Source organism: Archocentrus centrarchus, chromosome 18 (assembly GCF_007364275.1).
Source record: "Archocentrus centrarchus isolate MPI-CPG fArcCen1 chromosome 18, fArcCen1, whole genome shotgun sequence".
In the NCBI taxonomy this organism is placed as follows: Eukaryota; Metazoa; Chordata; class Actinopteri; order Cichliformes; family Cichlidae; genus Archocentrus; species Archocentrus centrarchus.
Window position 1 is genome coordinate 12,942,922 of NC_044363.1, and position 14,605 is coordinate 12,957,526.

The 14,605-nt window shown below is 41.1% G+C and overlaps 1 protein-coding gene across 3 annotated transcripts in view; it reads left to right on the forward strand.

Annotated features, from left to right (window-relative positions):
• col4a5 (collagen, type IV, alpha 5 (Alport syndrome)) overlaps window positions 1–12,078 on the forward strand; it is a 65,376-nt gene extending 53,298 nt beyond the window's left edge. Inside the window, exons 40-51 of one of the 3 annotated variants that reach the window (XM_030753637.1) lie at window positions 1,861–1,869; window positions 2,906–2,914; window positions 6,389–6,522; window positions 6,639–6,711; window positions 6,808–6,879; window positions 7,030–7,158; window positions 7,877–7,975; window positions 8,578–8,790; window positions 8,886–9,063; window positions 9,152–9,266; window positions 9,570–9,742; window positions 10,374–12,078. In XM_030753637.1, the coding sequence (XP_030609497.1) occupies window positions 1,861–1,869; window positions 2,906–2,914; window positions 6,389–6,522; window positions 6,639–6,711; window positions 6,808–6,879; window positions 7,030–7,158; window positions 7,877–7,975; window positions 8,578–8,790; window positions 8,886–9,063; window positions 9,152–9,266; window positions 9,570–9,742; window positions 10,374–10,455 (1,286 nt within the window). In that variant the 3' untranslated portion in view covers window positions 10,456–12,078. The remainder of the gene's footprint in view (window positions 1–1,860; window positions 1,870–2,905; window positions 2,915–6,388; window positions 6,523–6,638; window positions 6,712–6,807; window positions 6,880–7,029; window positions 7,159–7,876; window positions 7,976–8,577; window positions 8,791–8,885; window positions 9,064–9,151; window positions 9,267–9,569; window positions 9,743–10,373) is intronic. The other 2 variants (XM_030753638.1, XM_030753639.1) reach the window with 2 other exon arrangements.
• The last annotated feature ends 2,527 nt before the right edge of the window (window positions 12,079–14,605 follow it).

The following is a 14,605-nucleotide window of genomic DNA, read 5'->3' on the forward strand; positions in this document are numbered from 1 at the left end:
ATCGTGGGGGAAGCTGTAATCTATTCATGTCTCTACAGCATTGAAGTGCTGTATACATATTTGTGTGTGTGTGTGTGTGTGTGTGTGTGTGTGTGTGTGTGTGTGTGTGTGTGTGTGTGTGTGTGTGTGTGTGTTCGTCCTCTACTGGTGTGTATGCAGTGTTTGTGGATCATTTTGAAAAAGACAAAAAAAAAAACAAGTGAAGCAGAGACAAACCCAGAACTCTAATTTAGTCTGAAACTGGGATTAAAGACTTTTGATGAGGATAAAAACATTTATACTGTAGTAAACTAATTGCTCTGTTAGCATAAACAGCAAAAAATATTCAAGTCTAGATAAGAGTTGTTGGTTTGTGTCTGGTTTTGCTGTCATACTTGTGTCTTGTCCCAACAATCAGTCATCTGCATGGACACTGTTCGTCCCAACACAAACGCAAATGTGTATGCGCAGTGAAAACAAGCCTCACGCAGTGCTGGAAAGAGCAGACACTCCTGACGAACATCCTTGTTTTTAGTGTTTTTTTTAAAGGGCACTTCTTGCTTTTAAAATTATTCTCTGATTCACTGGATTAACCGTAATAACAAGTCAAAAAATGAAACCTAAACATTCGTTGCAGCCTTTCTTTATGGAAACAAAATATGAAAGTAGTTATTTAAAGATTTGAATGCTAAAATCAGTAAGATGTCATACAGATATACGGGTTTTATTTACACTCATCAGCCACTTTATTAGGTACACCATTTCAACTGCTTATCAATACAAATATAGAATCAGCCACATGGCTGATTCCATATTTGTATTGAACTGCTGGGATTTTCCCACACAACCATCTCTAGGGTTTCAGAGAATGGTCTGAAAGGAGAAAATATCCAGGGAGCGGAAGTTCTCTGGGAGAAAATGCCTTGTTGATGTCAGAGGTCAGAGGAGAATGTCCAGACTGCTTTGGGCTAATACAAAGCAAACAGTAATCCAAATAACCACTTGTTACAACTAAGGATGCAGAAGAGAATCTCTGATTGTAGAGCAAGCCATTAAGCAGATAGGCTAGAGCCACAGATGACTACACTGACTGCTACCTGTTAGAACGGGAACCTGAGGCTACAATTCACATGGGCTCACCAAAATTGGGCAACAGAAGACTGGAAAAACATTAAAATATGTGGGGGATATTTGGTTCATTTTGGGCCCCTTCATACCAACTGAGCATCATTTAAACACCACAGCCTACCCGAGTATTGTTGCTGACCATACCATCCCTTTATGACCACGGTGTACCCATCTTCTGATGGTTGCTTCCAGCAGCATAACACACTGTGCTACGAAGCTCAGGTCATCTCAAACTGGTTTCTTGAATATGACAATGAGTTCACTGTGCCCAAATGGCCTCTACAGTCACCAGATCTCAATCCAGATGTGCACCTTCGGGATGTGGTGGAACGGGAGATTCCCATCGTGGATGTGCAGCTGGCAAATCTGCAGCAACTGTGTGATGCTATCATGTCAATATGGACCAAAATCTCTGAGGAACATTTCCAGCACTTTGTTGAATCTATGGCATGAAAATTAAAGCCGTTCTGAAGGTAAAAGGGGGCCCAACCCAGTACTAGCAAGGTGTAACCAATGAGTGGCCAGTGAGTGTATATTTACAGTAAACCACACATTATTTAAAAGCTATTTTTAAAAAAAGTTGTCAGAACTGACTGCCATCCAGCCCTGCGTCAGGCTACATGATAAGGTTTTTGGGGTGTCAGGATGACACAGTGCTATTACATCTTACTCCTGTTTCGTGTGACTCGGTCCCACCCACTATGGCGTGGCGGGGCCTCTTCGCGTGGCAACTCATGCACCCGGGCGCCACAGGCCCTTCAGGTCAGACCAACAGCATCCAGACTTCTTCTGCACGTCTCTTACAAAAACACTGACCGAGTTTAACCTCACTCTGATCCACTGGGAACAAACTACTGAGAAATCACTGCATCTCCTCTTTATTTCCTCCTAATGACTGTCTCCTTTCACTTTCCATGCACACTGATGGTAGCATAATGCACAAGTAAGCAACTTTTAAAGATTTTTTTTCTTGGAAGTTTGATCATGGAAATCATAACACAAATCAGCATGTCATCTGGATCACATTTAGGTGCTGCGGTAAATTCAGAATGTGCCAGCACCACAGAGTTTAAGCACCAAAACACAACATATAACTAACTCACCGTAATCATTTTTACACTGGGATGTTAATTCCGGGTCTGGGATGTTATTGACATGCATTGCATTTGCTTGTATTTCAGCTTTAAGTCTTAAACATATCATAGTTTAAACAACATCAGAACAACACATGCTGAGCTGGACAGATGTGGATTTCTTAATTACAAATCCACTTGTATTGTTTTAAACCCCCATACAGGAGGCAGCCTACTTCAAATCACTTTTTTCTCTCACAAGTTTGAAGCCCTCACTGACTAAAATACAGACCGCATGATAATCCTGCTGCTGTCTTATGAAAGAGTTACCTAAACAGCAGGAAATGGTGCAGATTAAGATAGCTTGGTTTTTTGTTGGTTTTGGTCTTTCATGTCATTTATTGACTATAAAAACAATGCCAGGATTTCCTCTAATGGACTCACGTGAATGCATATGAGTTTAATTTGTAAATGATTAACAGTAATACATTTAAAAGTAGACAGCTGGCAATTTTGCTCACATACCAGCTCATTATAAATTGATTTAAAAAAAAAAGCCAAATAGGCCCCATGATTTATTCACTGACAGCAAACTACTTCTTTCATTGTTAGGTCTGACTGTGTTTCTGTACTGATGCCTGTTTCCATCTAAACCTCCTGCTTTTCTTTTTTGCCCCATTCCTTTATCCCGGCTGCGGTTTACCTGGGAATTCTGGGAACCCTAGGTCCTCCAGGTTAGACTCCAGTGTTTTGATGGGTTTGAAACATGCAGCCTTTTAAACTGGGTCTCATGCTGGGTCGGAGTTAGTTCACATCAGTCTTTCTCAGTTCAAAGTATGTAAAAGTGTAATAATCCAGTGACAATGATACAGTTAGGTCCATAATTAGCTGGACAAAGACAAAACTGCTGTAGTTTTGCCGCTGTATAAATCAAACAATCGATATGTGATTGAAGTGCAGCTTTAATTCGAAGGGTTTAAATTTTTTTTTAGCATAAACTGTTTCAGAAGTTGCAGTCATTTTTATACACTGTCACAATTTCCAGAGGCTCGAACGTAATTGAACAACTGACTTGTTATTTTGTGACAAATGGAGCAGATCAAAGATCTGGAGCTGATTCCAAGTGTTGAACTCGCAGATGCATGAGATCCAAAGAGATGTGAGTGCAAGTGAAGGAGGCCATCATCAGGCTGAAAAACCAAAATAAATCAGAGAGACAGCAAAAAATTTAGGAGGAGCCAAATCAGTAATCTGGAGCATGCTTAAAAATAAGGAATGAACTGACCAGCTCAGCAACACCAAAAAGGCCTGAAAGACCACAGAAGACAACTGAAGTGCATGATCGCAGAATTATTTTCCATTTTCAACATCTAACCAGGTCAAGAACATCCTCGGGGAGGTAAGCACATCATTGTCGAGGTCTACAATCAGTCAATGCACCTTCACGAATGGAAAATTAGAGCATTTGCAACAGGGTGAAAACCACTGGTTACACTCAAGAGCAAGAAGGCCAGATTAGACTCTGTCAGACAACTTGTACCGGAATGATGGGAACAGAAAAGTATGGAGAAGGAGAGAAACACCTTTGTGGTCTGACGCATACCACATGAACCTGGCCACTAGTGTTTGTTGATGCTGATAGAAGTAGCGGGATGAATTCTGAAGTAGTACAGGGCAGAGCATCTCAAGAGAGGAAACACAGCTTTTGGTGGTGTCTGTGTGTTCTAGACTTCAGGGAGTCAATGACTGCAAAAGAATTTTATCCGAGTATTAAAAACAGTCCTTATATTTTATAATTATTTGAATTTGTCCAATTAATTTTGAGCCTCTAGAAATGGGGAATTATGTCTAAAAATGGCTGTAATTCCTGAACAGTTAATGCACAATCTTTTGCAAAAAAAACAAAATAAAACCTTGAAGTAAAGCTGAAAGTTCAGTCACGTCTGGATTGTTTGATTGAAAAGTAACTGTGTTGGTGTGGAGACGCAAAAATGTAATTGTCTAAAAACAAATGAATCAGTGTTTTGCAAAGCTGTTAGAGATGAGTTAACCCCGGCCCTGACCTCTGGATCTGTGTGATGGTTAATGTTCTAAATTGTGCTGAGTGTTAAATCTCATGTAAGCAAGTCTGTTTTCACCCTTTCTTTACCCCACAGGACAGCTCCCCCAGGACTGATAACCATAAAACACATGCACACAGTCAAGTTGCAAGTTTACTGATTTTTAGGCTCATCTTTACCTGAAGTTTCCTAAAGAGTTTCTTTATTGTGTTCTCCAGTTTTCAAGAACACAAATGTGTGTTTGTCCTGTTCAGATGTTCTCGCCGGTTGAGATCTGTGCTTGTAGATAAACTCTAACCAAAATGATATAAAAATGTGTAAATGAGGCAGTCGTGAGGGCCAGTAATGCATCTCTGTGTTCACTATTAATACGTCTGTAAGTGTCAGATTTGAGAATGAAACTCGCTATTGAGACTGTAACAATTTCACACAGTGCAATGCTGTGAAAAAGTATTTGCCCCCTTCTTGATTTCTTAGTTTTTTGCATATTTGTCACACTTCAGGTCATCAGGTCGTCAAATGAATTTTAATATTAGACAAAGATAACCTGAGTAAATACAAAAGCAGTTTTTATAATGATGATTTCATTTATTAAGGGGAAAAAAAGCTATCCAACCTACCCTGTGTGAGAACGTGACTGCCCCCTAAACCTAATAACTCATCATGCTCCCTTGGCAACAACAACTACAATCAAGTATTTCTGATAACTGACAGTGAGTCTTTCACATTGCTGTGGATGAAATTTGGCCCACTCTTCTTTGCGGAACTGTTTTAATTCAGCCGCACTGGAGGGTTTACCGGCATGAGCGGCCTGTTTAAGATCATGCCAAAGCATCGCAATCTGATTTAACTCCAGACTTTGACTTGGCCGCTCAAAAACATTCATTTAGGCTTTTTTGAGCAATTCAGAAATGGACTTGCTGGTGTATTTTGGATCATTATCCTTCTGCAAAACTCAAGTGCTCTTTGAGCTTCTGGGCAAAAACTGATGGCCGGACATTCTTCTTCAGGATTTTCTGGTTGAGTCGTTCAGATCCTGATCATCACACTACCACCACCGTGTTTGACTGTTGGTAAATGGACTGGTTCTTATGTAGCATGTTTCTACTCTACCCGAGCCCTCAAAGTGCTTTATACAGCAAGCCTCATTCACCCATTCACACAAACTCTTTCTCCTACACTTAAGTGCTATCTAACATTCACTCTCCAATGAACTCATTGGAGAGCAACTTGGGGTTCAACTGGTTTTCTCCTTGGAGCTCTCCCATGGATGCCATTTTTGCCCAATCTCTTTCTTACTGTTGAATCACGAACTCTGACCTTTACCAAGGCAAGTTTTAGAAATGGCTTTGTAACCCTTTCTAGGCTGATAGATGTCAGTGACTTTGTTCCTCAGCTGTTTCTTTAGATCGTGGCGTGATGACGTGTTGCTCTTTTAGGTCTTTTAGCCTGTTTCACTTTGTCAGACAGGTTTTATTTAAGTGATTTCTTGATTCAGCAGGTCTGGCAGTAATCAGGCCTGGGAGTGACAAGTTAACCTTTCTAAAAAATGTGGTTAATCACAGTTAACACAGGGCCAGGTAGCTTTGGACAGCTTTTTTCTCTTAATAAATGAAATCAACATTGAAAAACTGCATTTTGTATTTACTCAAGTTATCTTTGTCTAATATTACAGTTTGTTCGATGATCTAAAACTTGTGTGGCAAATATGCAAAAACTAAAAAAATACAAAATCTGTATATACAACACATAATCAGCATTAGGGCATGGCTATAAGTCAAAGGATTTCAACTGGCCGCCATCAGTCCAACAATTGGTGATGTTGATGTTTTTGCAGTGCTGTACAACTTTGTGCTCTAGTTCAGTTCAGCCAAGGGAAGGAAGTGCCACTATGTAAACACTTCAGTAACTGCACTTAACTGCAAATTTCCTCACGAAAGCAGAGCAGTATAATAGAAAAATAGAAAGACAGAAATCATGCAACCCCCCCCAACCAAGCATTTGCTCTTAGCTGAAAACTTTTATTTGAATTGTTTGATTGAAATCAATCTGATCACAATCCTGGTGAGAATAAAACAAACTTAATCGACAGCATTGTGTTGTTTTTCGGTGTTACCACATCTGACCTTTCATCCTCTGCATCCGAAGGTGCACCCGGTCCACAAGGTCCTCGTGGACTCCCAGGAAGTGGCGGCGTTAAGGGAGATAAGGGTATTCCTGGCTCTCCTGGCATTCCTGGCATCCCCGGACAGAAGGGAGAAACGGGTTTTCCAGGAAGTGTGGTAAGATCGTGTTTAAGATTTTCTTCATTGTTGTGTGACTCTAAGAAATGCTAACTTAGATTTCTTCATCTTTCATTAGCTGAGTTCTCACTGTCTCTGTGCCTCTTTCTTCCCAGGGTGGCCTTGGTCCTCCTGGTCCTCCTGGTATAAAGGGAGACTTAGGACCGCCCGGTGTTCCAGGATTCCCTGGTTTGTACTTCCTTTTTGACATCCAAACATGCATTTTAGTCCTGAGCATTCATTGTAAGCACAGCCCAAAGATGTGTTTTGTTTACATTTTAACAGGCTTAAAGGGTGAAGATGGATTTCCTGGTAACCCTGGAATACCTGGAGATCGTGGACTTCCTGGAGAACAGGGTGGGTGAACACTTTAACCTTTTCAGTTAAGAGTGTAAAGATGATCATGAGACTTCCTGCAAAAGTAAAATAATCTCTGCTGCTGCTTAAAATCAGTTCAATATCTTACACAGACATGATTGCTAACAGGATCATTTCCTCTGTTAATAGGCCCTCCGGGTGATCCTGCTCAAGTTCCAAATCCCATTGTAGTCAAGGGAGAGCGGGGACCCCCTGGTCCTGCAGGCGTGCCTGGTTCTCAGGGATCGCCTGGTTTGCCTGGTGTACCTGGAAACACAGGTAAGTGAAAATGGACTCTTTGATTGGACCTGATGAAAGTAACATGAAAGAGATGGATAATGTTAATTTAGGACAGGATTGAATGATTACGCTGGTAGTTCTCAAGAAAAAGGTTTTCAATTTTTGCATTTAATATATATTAAAGGGCTTTAATAGTTCAATAAATACTGACAAAATACCTCAGGGGAGTTAAGTGTGACCACATCTGTGAGCCTAAAATAAAGACTAAAATTTAAGGTTAAAAAACAAAAAGGCCAGACCAAAAGGGACAGTAGGTAATCTGTTAGTATGCATTCTGGTACTTAAATATCAAATGACAGGGCTGCATCACTCAGTATGGGAGGTAGTTTGCTCTCAGTTCTTTTTTTTTTTTGGTTGGTTACGTTTACAAGGAAAGGTGATTTACTAATATTACCACTGATAGCATGGCTGAATGCTATCAATACCTTTCCATAATGTTGAGGGACAGATAACAGAGAATTTTAAAAATGAAACCAGTAGCTTGTGAGACACATTTTGTCATGAATGTTAAGATAATATCCGACTGTTTTCACGGGAGTCTTCTTCTCAGACAAGTGCTGCACACTGTTGAAAGCGTGACTATTTCATATTTGGGCTAATACAGCGTGAACATGATGAGTAAGATGAACTCAGATGGACAACTGATGGAGTTGCTTTCTCACCTTTAATGAAAGGGTACTCTCCTTCCTGCTCTCAGGTATGAAAGGTGACCCTGGACAACCTGGGCCTGATGGTCCTCCTGGCTTCAACGGCCCTCCTGGCAGGAAAGGCGACACTGGTCCTGCCGGTCAGCCTGGTAAGTAAAGCGTGGACTGACCCGCTCCCTGCTGGCTTTGAGCAGAACAATGTAAGTAGTATTTATATACAGTCGTGGCCAAAAGTTTTAATCATTGGCCAATAAAAGTTTTTGAAACTTACAAAATCCTTATGATTGTTCTTTGCTATATCATAGAAACATGTAAAAAATAAATAAAAACTGAAGTGGCAGAGTGCATGAAAAACGAACTTTGTTCCACTGCCAAAACTTTTGGCCACGACCTTAGTCGTTAGTATTTGGAAAAATAATGGAGATTATTAATTAAAGTTAGAGAGGCAAGGCTGAGATAGTTTGGACATGTGCAGAGAAGGGATAGTGGATATACTGGACAAAGGATGTTGAAGGTGGAGCTACCAGGCAGGAGGAAAAAGAGGGAGACCTCAGAGGAGGTTCGTGGATGTAGTGATGGAGGACGTGCAGAGGGTTGGTGTGACAGAGGAGGATGCTGGGAATAGGTTGAGATGGAGTGGCGACTGCTGTGGCGACCACTAAAGGGAGCAGCGGGAGAAGAAGTTTAATTGAAGTTACTGCTGCTGCCCTGAGGCTTCTCATTACTAATACAGAAGTTTCCCTTATCTCAGGTGAGCGTGGCAGTCCTGGTCCCCGTGGTTCAGACGGTCCACAGGGTCCTCCTGGTCTTCCAGGATCAGTCTCTGCGGGCCCTGGTTTTTTCATCACCCGACACAGCCAGAGCACCGAAGACCCCGAGTGCCCCGATGGAACTAGGTTTCTCTATAATGGATACTCTCTGTTGTACGTGCAGGGCAACGAGAGGGCACACGGGCAGGACCTTGGTATGCTTATTTGAAGCCTGTGATTTTACCTGGAAGTTGCACTGGATCAGACAGCTGTCAAAAAGCAGTTAATATAACTGACCTTTTTCTTTCAGGCACAGCTGGTAGCTGTCTACGCAGGTTCAGCACCATGCCCTTCATGTTCTGCAACATCAACAATGTCTGCAACTTTGCTTCCCGTAACGACTACTCCTACTGGCTGTCCACGGACAGACCCATGCCCGAGAATATGGCCCCCTTCGTGGGAGAGAATATAAGGCCTTATGTCAGCAAGTATGATGGGAAAGAGGGAAGAGGAGAGGAATACTGTTGAATGTGGGGATGTATCAATTTTTTTGATTTTCTGTGTTTGTGCACCTAGGTGTTCAGTGTGTGAAGCTCCCGCCATGGTGATTGCACTCCACAGTCAGACTATCCGGATTCCTGCTTGCCCTGACACCTGGGAGACACTGTGGATAGGATACTCCTTCATGATGGTACGAAATAACAAGCAGCTGCCCTTACTTTCCTTTTCTTAGGGCAATACAAAAGCTGAGTAGCACAGTGATTATTTATATCTTCAAAATGCCTGTACCAGTTACATTAGTCAGTTATCCTCATTGACTGTATGTAAAAGATGGGCATCCATCCATCCAGCCTTTTCCATCTTGTGGTTTTTTTGAGACTGGACATGATAAGAGATGGGTGAATCAGACTGAAAATCTTCAGCTCCACCCCCGAACACCACCACCACCACACACATACACACACACTTAGAATTCTTCCTTATTTCTGCACAGCACACCAGTGCAGGCGCAGAGGGCTCCGGTCAGGCTCTTGCCTCCCCCGGCTCCTGCCTGGAGGAGTTCCGCAGCTCTCCCTTCATCGAGTGTCACGGCAGAGGGACGTGCAACTTCTATTCCAACTCCTATAGCTTCTGGCTGGCCACCGTGGAGGCTTCTGAGATGTTCAGGTAAGGAACTCTTCAATATCCCAAGAGTTGAGAGAAACAAAGTAATTCAGGGTCAAAAACTAGTTGGATAAATGAAGAATGATGAAACTGAAATCACATTGCTTTGTTTTATTAGTTTTGAATACTTGTAAATGTACTCAGTGGCCACTAGGTACACCATGTTAATACTGGGTTGGACCCCCTTTTGCCTTCATGGTCATGGCATGGATTAACCAAGGTCAGAACATGGTTGCATTGTGGCCTGTGGGGTTTAAATGATACTCAGCTGGTACCGAGGGTATCCAGTAAAGTATCCACAGACCATTCTCTGGATAACCTAGAGATAGTTTTGCTGGAAAATCCCAGTAGATCAGCTGTTTCTGATCTACTGAGAATTTCAGTATGGTTGATGGAGTCAGACCAGCCCTTCAGACTCCAACAACCATGCTACGTTGAAAGTCACTTAAATCACCTTTCTTCCCCATTCTGATGCTTGGTGTGAACATCAGCAGGTGGTCTTGACCATATCTACATGTCTAAATGCACTGAGTTGCTGCCATGTGACTGTCTCATTAGATATTTGTGCTAATGAGCAATTTTATTTCACACATTTCTGCTCTTTTAACTATCTTCATGCTTCTGGCTTTTACAGAAAGCCCCAGTCTGAGACCTACAAGGCAGGTAGCCTACGGACACGTGTCAGCCGCTGTGTGGTCTGCATGAAGAGGACGTAACAGCATACATGCCACCAAGCAAACACACCGCTGACAGGGGTGTGGTGGGGCACCCAATCGATGACAGGGGATGATTGGATGTCAGGAGACAAGTGTGGCGGGGGGAGGGGGGGAGCAGTCACGATGAGTTGGAATTCCAATGGTGCATTGTCTTCCAGAAAAACAAACTACAACTAAAACAATGGTGCTACTGTGCAACACAGCTAAAAAAAAAAAAAAAGAGAAAAAAAAGAAAAGAAAAGAAAAAAACTGACGTAAATAAATCTTACATTTAGTCTTTGTTTTTCTTAAGAAGTACCTCAAAATGAAAGCAGAATATATCCAATTCCTGGTGCCATGATGGATGTGTGACAACAAAAGTACTTTTTTCTTTCTTTAGCCTTTTTTTTCACCCAAAAGGATCATTGTTCCCTTTCCCTTTTTTTTTTTTAATTTACTTTTGACATGTTGGCACAGCAAAAAATGTGACAGAATTATTCTTTTTTTTTTTTTTTTGGTTTTGTTTTTTTTGATTAGGAGTGGATGGTTTTCACAGTTAACCAAATCGGCACTTTGACTTCGGAACATCCATGAGGACAGATGCACTGATGATGAGCTTTCCATAGTGAGACCGACTGTCTTTTTCTTTTTTTTTAATTACCAGCTCTTCATTCACCCACCCTTTCTTTTTCTCTCTGTGCCATTTCTCTGTTGTTTTACATTACATTTGGTGGTAATAACCTTGCTAGCCCACTCTTTGCTAACATCACACCTTTTTTCTCTTACTTTTTTGTTGTAAGTAATAAAATGTGTATATTGTGTAAAACACCTTTTGTTTTTAGTGTATTAGATCTTGAATCAGTACCAGCTGTTTGTTATGCACGACAATTTTCCAGGTTGTTCTTAGCTCACACATTCACTTCACGCATGTCGACTTGATATTGTACAAAGTAAGGCTTTTATGAATGAAACAGTATTTTATATATATATATAATAAATATATATTTGAAAAAAAAGAGGATTAAAAGGTATATAAACTTTATTCGGCTGTGGGCAGATTGTTTGCTGTGTTTAACCACAAAAACAGTCACGCATTGCATTTTACCGACAAATAAAGCTTACTACTGAACACAAACAGCCATTTTCCTGAAAATGTAACAGTCTTATGTGATATTAACGATGCCAATGCTTCAACCTTTTGTATTGAATTTGTAGAATGAATAAATGTCGAACTGAAATAAAGGGGATTTGCTTTTAGCTAGTCTAATGATTGGGGAATGTTACAGGTATCTGTGGGAGGGGAAAAGGGATTTGATTTTAATCTTAACTATTTGATTAGAAAACTGGGACATTAGTGTATTTTTTTGTTTTGTTTTTAACATTTCCAGGTGCTGGGCTTTTCTGTAAAAAGAGGTCCTGAGGTTTTTGAAGGGGCTGCCTTTGCACCCGACACCTTCAAATCCACTTTCACTGGCTTGAATTTGCATCCTAAATTGGTTCAAGTGTTCACACTTTACCCTGTGGTAACATAGGTTTGAGCGTCTGTATGTTTAAATCAAGTGAAATAGTCCCCGATGTGATGCTTTGCTCACATCAGGTGTACAAATTCCTGATGTACTGTAAGTCTACAAGAGCTGTTTTTTTGGAGGCGGGGGGGGGGGGGGGGGGGGATATCTTCCTGTGATTTTATTGTTTTGTTTATTTTTCAAATCTGCTTTTATGAATTCTGTTTGTGTCATCCTGGGGTGTGATTAAAAAAATGTGCATTATTTTTTTTTTCTTTTTGTTGTTTTGTTTCATGTTATGTTATCCAGAAGTTGTTATAAAGACTGAAATAAATCCTATGTCCAAAGTGTTGCCTTCATGCATGACTATCACCAAGAGAGTGTACAGGACAAACACCGCAGCGGATATTTTACAAGTGGCAACCTTAGGAGCTGAAAAATGAAGAAAATTGCACTTCCTCCAGTGACCACTTGAGGCTCCAAATGGGAGACAGTCCTCATAGACTGACTTTACTGCATTAAAAGGCATATTTATGGCCAAGTACAAAATACTTTTGTACTTGGCCATAAATTCATATTCATTGGCTGATTTATTTATGACTTACCTATTTGGAAGCTTTAGGTTTAAAATAAGGGCTCAGCTGCCAGTTACAATCTGCTAGGCCTCATTTCTGCTAATTTGAGTCACTGAACTGGACCTCTCCACTGAGTCTGTTGTGTGGATGCTGTTGTGTCTTTTGAGTCAGGTTTTTGGGGTGTGACAGATGGGTTGCAGTGTTTGGATTGTGTGTTTAGGCAGGTTGCCAACCCTCAAGGCTTCTGGGCTCTGATGCTTTAACCACGTACAGGAAGAGCAGACTCCTCACAGGGCGGTCCCAGTTGACCAGTGGGTCTGAACCCAGAATCTTCTTGCTGTGAGGCTAGAGCACCAACCAAAGCACAGAGTCTTCAGATGAACTTTAAATAAATCATGCTGACTAAGAAAAAGTGTTCTTCAGCAGGGACCTCAGCCATATATGTACGTAACCTGAAAATACTGAACCCTATGGTGTAACCTCTGATGTGCACCTCACAGGAAATATAACTACTTGTACTGTAACTACTGATTTAGACTTCTTTGTCTAGTCTTTTTGGGCCCTATGTATGTAACTGGAAATCCCCTCTGAACACTATGTAGTAATCACAATTGCTGAGGGCTGCGTTGACCCGACCTGTACTTAACACTTCTCGAAAGGTGCACGTCAGGGTATGTTGTAGTTTACTGTGTAGGGTTCAGAGGGTTTTGCAGAGTGGTTCGCACTGGTTGAGATTCCAGAGGCATGAGAGTGTGTCATAGGTCACCCTTAGCAGGAAGATGATCCTGGATTGTGGTGTCCTCCAGACGTCTGCCCAGGTGATACACCTGTTGATGGTTGGACTGGGCTATTGCCTTGATGTAGAAGTGCTCCTGTTCCAAGCTTGTGACTTCATACACCACTTTGGTCTTCTGCTGTCGCTTGGTGGCTCCGGAACTGAACTGCTGTGACGTTCCCCAACCTAGTCCAACACAGCCAAACAGGACCAACACCCAACACTTCACGATATTGCAGATTAGAAATGGCATCCTGTACTTCTGCTTGTGCCCTTCACTTGTGACCTATTCAGATGAACATTTGTTTGTATCTTAGGCTGATGGGCTCGAGCATGTTTTGGCCAAACAGGCTTGCATCCAAAAAGCAACAGAGAAGACCCAGCCACTTATGGATGAAGCCATTGGCTAAGGTAATTGTTGATCTGGGGATTTCACAGACCTTTGGAGGCCACATCACGTGATGGTAAAGAGCGTGCTTCCCAGGCAGGTGGCTTTGCTCGATCTTCTCCAGGCTCTTTTTTCTGTCTCTAGCTTCTGGTGTGACAGAGACACAGACATTCACACTCTTATGCAAACAAACACACAACACAACAAAACTGTTGGCTTGTGTAGCCATGTTTTGTTTTTGTTTTTTCGCATATATATTTGTTTTTTCCAGGTAGTTTGTTTTTTGTGTATTTTTTCTTCTTCTTCTTCTTCTATTTTATTTATTTATATTTATTTTTACAGGTGTTGCAGTTGATAAACCATTGTCGTTTTCTACTTGTGCTCTGCACTCTCTTTTTCTATTTTCTCCCATTTTTCTTTATTTTTTCTTGCTTTTTCCCCAGTCTGTCAACTCTGGTATTAGTACAATACATGTACATTTATGTGAAAAACAACACAAATAAATAAATAAAATAAAAGGAAAAACACTAACAAGAGGAGTCCATAGAGAATCTATAGCGCTTATCTTGGAAGAACAAATATGTTTGGCACAACAGTGCATTCAGATCATAATTCTGCTTGCAAAACCTGCCAAACAAGACAGGCTTTAAAAAGAAAAAGATAAGAAGAATTGTGTTTAGGTTAATTTTGGCATTTAGCTATGAGGGTTAAAGTTTGACACAGGAGCTTAAACTTTGATGCAAAAGCCTGCAGGTAAAGCAGAGAGAGTACAATACCACATGTCAAAAACTGATTGATACGTTTGATAACAAAACTTTATCTCTGAAAATGGCGGCAGGTCTTATCACCCGTAGTATTCTATTTGTGTACTGATAAAACAGGAGAAAAATGTTGTTAAGTACTTTTAACTTATATTACTCTATGTTTA